Source organism: Papilio polytes, unplaced genomic scaffold (genome assembly GCF_000836215.1).
Source record: "Papilio polytes unplaced genomic scaffold, Ppol_1.0 DF822289.1, whole genome shotgun sequence".
NCBI lineage: Eukaryota > Metazoa > Arthropoda > Insecta > Lepidoptera > Papilionidae > Papilio > Papilio polytes.
In genome coordinates, this window is record NW_013526915.1 from 2,277,602 (window position 1) to 2,281,892 (window position 4,291).

Consider the following 4,291-nt stretch of genomic DNA (forward strand, 5'->3'; position numbering starts at 1 on the left):
ACTAGAACTGCTGTTTGAAAAAGCTGAAAGTAGAAGTCTGTCTCTTGAGAAGTCATGCAGACTTTTGGATCAGTGGAAAAAGAGGGGCGACCAACTGTTGTATTCTATGATACCGAAAGGAATTGCTGACCATTTGAGGTCTGGTAAAGATCCAATGGGAGCTTGTCAGGTGAGATTATGACCGTAAAGCAATCTTAATTGTCTTCGTAACTTTTGTAATTTCCTTAAACAAAAAGACAGTTCAACGATTGTATTTGTCGATTGTTTTTTCAGGCGTTTGAGTCAGTGACGATAATGTTCTGCGGCGTGCAGCTGGCGGAGGCGGGCAGTCGAGCCGACGTCATGCAGACCGTGGCCTACATGAATGATGTATACTCCAGGATCGATAGACTGCTCGACGCACATAGAGTCTACAAGGTACAATGGAAAATTTGCTTATTTAGAAGGTCCAAAACCAGCAGATGCTTGCTATTCTCCACTTCTCTTCTTTATCGGGCATAGGTAACAGGTCTATTAGCAATGACCAATCTAATATGTTAACGCCTGCCCATTTATAATAGTCAATTACATTCCAGGTGGAGACAGTAGGCACGGTGTACATGCTGGTCTCAGGCGCGCCGGAACGGCGTCGCGCGCACGCCGCGGCAGCTGCCAGCGCCGCGCTAGCTGTGTCCCGCGCTTTGCCCATGCTTACCATCGGTATAAATTATCTACTATTAAAATTCAATATTTGTTAACTATAAAAACTATTGAAATAATATTTGATTGGTTTACCCACTTAAAATGCATGCTGTCTGGTTTTATGCTTATTAAAATGTTATTGTACAGGAGTACACTCTGGTCCGTGCGTGGCGGGAGTGTTGGGCCGTAGGTTACCGCGCTACTGCCTTGTTGGTGACACCGTCAATACTGCTAGTAGAATGCAGACGTCATCAGAGGTATGAAATAATTATTCTTCTTACCAAAATCCAGATCAAAGTTAGTTACAAAATAAATATAAATTTTCTAAGATATTTTTACACGTTAATAACTTACACTCACAATAATGTTTTTAGCCGGGCCGCATTCAAATATCAGCGAAAACTGCGGCGGAACTTCCTGCTGGCAGATTCCGTCTGAGACGAAGAGGGCTCATCAAAGTGAAGGTAAAATAAGTTGAAACCTTTTTTCTTTCTATTCTTAATTTTTAAAAAAAGGCGGGGAAAAGGCAATGCTTGATAAGTGATCAAGTGAATATTGCTTATCTGCAAAAGGATGGAGTCAGCCTCCCCTCACTCGAGAGAATCTACAAATGTTAAAGAGATAAATTACTTTCAAACAGTAGGTAAACCATTGGAATTAAAAAAAAATTACTACTAGTCCCTTTTATCTTCGGCTGACGACACCCTTAATTGCCCAGTATTAACTCAAAGGACGTCTGTCTATTCCAGGGTAAGGGCCTGATGGAAACCTTCTGGCTGGAAGGGGAAGTGGAAGAAGAGGTGCAGGACGAAGCTCTGCAGCTGTTCTCAGCACTTTGTGGAGATAATTGATTTTGAAAATGTATTAAACGTTAGTGCTTAACGTTGCTTGTGACATTTTCTAGTCTATTCTTAACATAGTCTATGGTAATTTTGTGCACTCATAAATTGTCTTTGGAACCATACTGAAAAATCGCAAATATGTATATGAAATCGTTATATCATCGCATTTAAAAAGATTCAGTCCATTGTTTTTAAGGGTAGATAAAAAATAATATAAAATCATCAATATTGAATATATTTTAATTATTTAACATGTGAATTAAATTCGATTTTTTTTATTATTTTTATGAAATATGCTTGTTATATTTACAAACAATAAACATTAAAGTTACATAGTTCTATAAAATAAGTAAATATCATGTTATTCTAAAATAGGCAGTAGAAATACGTGTGTAGAAAATTATATATGAATAAATATGCAGATATTCGAGCAACTCTACAATATATTTGATTTACAATTCATAAAGCTGTTTAATTTATAAATTATATAAAAACTTAACTGTAAAGTTAACTCGTTGAAATTAAACAAATACTCCGTTGAATGATTTTTCTAATTTATACGACAAATGAGCGAACAATTGCAATACTTTTGTTTGCTGTCCTTTATATTACAGTTGAAAATAGAATCAAAATAAAACTCCAAAAAATATACTTCAAATTATGAAAAAAAAACTAAATCGATTTCTTATAAATAAGACATTATTACAGTACTAAGGAATGGGATATAAATAGTCCACAGTTTTAAAAACGATTGTGCCTCAGTTTTTGTATGAATTAAACCATTGTATTGAAGAATGTAATTATTGAAAAAAACACTAAACGACATCACTAAGTGCTAAGTGTAGTTAACTTAGATTTTCTTTAAACATTTCTAGTGGAGAGTGTAATTGGAGTGCTTTAAAAAAAACCTTATAATCTAAGCAAATAAAGTTGGCACTAAAGTACACTAGGACGGTAGGAATCTACATAATAATAGATTTATATGATTTGTTTATATGTTAAATAACAGAAATAACAAATATCTTAGAAAGGTTAAAAATAACAAAATAATTTAAGGCACTATAGAAATCTTGATAATATAAAACGTAATTAAAAATTATACTAATGAAAAATCTTAAAAAAACGAATTATAGAAAATGGTCCACAAACCATAAAATTATTGTTATTGCAAAGTTTTACTTAAAATGAATTCAGAAACTTAGTTACAAAGTCATGAAATACTAAATTTTATATCTAAAATACAAACTTTAATTTAGACATACATTTTGTCATTTCTACATCTCTTCAATAAGGAACAAACACTCCTCAAATATTAATATATTTTACGTTAAATTTACTGGAATAAGTACTTTAATAATATCCTGTAGATTAGAAATAAATAAAGTGTCAGTCTTCCTAATATTATGCGATTCGACGAGTTGGTACAAATTTAAAACGTTTGTTCATAATCCTTCGATTCTCGACATCTTAATAATTCTTGGGCAAGATTACAACATTCTTACCACGACTTTCAATTGTCGGAACACCAGTACAAATAACACTGCCATCCCTTTCACTGTCAATGAAAATAGAGAGAGAACAATATTCTCGTAAAGGCGCTTCGTGTAAATCCACGATCCAAATACAAACAACGAAGATGTCAACCGAATATTAGCAACCAATAATCACATAACCTTAAAAGATATCCGTCAAACTCAATAACGGCAACTATCACAAGTGGTAGCTATTGCAAATTACACTTAAAGGAATGTTGAACTTATACTATTTCTTAAAAACAGCAGTAACTTCTTCGATAGTTTTATTCTTCGTCTCCGGTAGTTTGAAGTAAACGAACACGTAGAAAAAGATCAAGAGTATCGTGAATGGCAAAAACACGAGATTGCCCAACAGATTGGTGAGTGGAATGAAAACGAGACCGACTATGAAGTTTGCAAACCAATTGACAGCAGCGCCAACACTGACAGCAGCGCTTCTGGCGCCTTGGCCAAATAACTCCGAGAGGATAATCCAAGGAATTGAGCTCGGACCAACACCGAAGAACGCGACGTAAAACAATGTGAAAATTACAGCCAAAATGCTCATAGTAAAATTGTCTTTGTACGTGTAGAATGCAATTGTCATGAGAACTGAAGCTAATGCCATTCCACCAAGACCCCACAGCTGCAACGTACGCCTCCCTAGACGATCCATCAACGGGATAGACACCAACGCCATTATAAACAGAATACTTCCAACACCGATAGTAGCTAATCTAGCATTTTCGACAGTTAAACCAGCATTCTCGAAGATTGTGGAAGAATAATATAACACTGCGTTAATACCACCTAATTGTTGAGACAAATGCATAACGATCCCAATTATTAGAGGCGTCCGTAGAGCCTTTATTCTGAACAAATCTCCAATACTGAATTTTTCTTCTTGTTTCGCAGCTCTGTCCTCTTCATGCATTTCATTGATTTCATCATCGATATTACCAGTTCCTCTGATCTTAGCTAGTAGCGCCCTCGCTTCTTCCTCATTCCTTTGCACCAGTAATACGTACCGAGGTGATTCCGGCGCGAACGGCAGCATTAAACATTGCAAAGCAGATAGAAACACTGCCAATCCAAGCAAAAGTGGCCACCCATCGTTACTTCCTAAGATAACATCGATTCCCAAAATCTGTGCTCCAACGAGACCAAATGCGACCGCTAATTGATTAACAGTACCAAACGCACCTCGAAGCTTTAAAGGCGATACTTCCGAAACGTAAGTAGGCGAGGCGGTAG

General features: G+C 35.8%; 2 protein-coding genes across 2 annotated transcripts in view; one reads left to right on the top strand and one right to left on the bottom strand.

Moving 5' to 3' along the window:
• The window catches only part of LOC106106188 (soluble guanylate cyclase 89Db-like), a 7,241-nt gene extending 5,523 nt beyond the window's left edge, over positions 1–1,718 (top strand). Inside the window, exons 10-15 of the mRNA XM_013286735.1 lie at positions 6–169; positions 274–417; positions 576–699; positions 829–938; positions 1,056–1,145; positions 1,431–1,718. Of these exons, the coding sequence (XP_013142189.1) occupies positions 6–169; positions 274–417; positions 576–699; positions 829–938; positions 1,056–1,145; positions 1,431–1,532 (734 nt within the window). The 3' untranslated portion in view covers positions 1,533–1,718. The remainder of the gene's footprint in view (positions 1–5; positions 170–273; positions 418–575; positions 700–828; positions 939–1,055; positions 1,146–1,430) is intronic.
• Positions 1,719–1,850: 132 nt separating this feature from the next.
• On the bottom strand, positions 1,851–4,291 carry LOC106106304 (glucose transporter type 1-like; the record flags this gene model as incomplete). The annotated part of the gene is given in 1 exon segment (XM_013286873.1): positions 1,851–4,291. A coding segment is annotated over 1 exon segment (1,007 nt), but the record flags the coding sequence as incomplete, so codon positions are not given.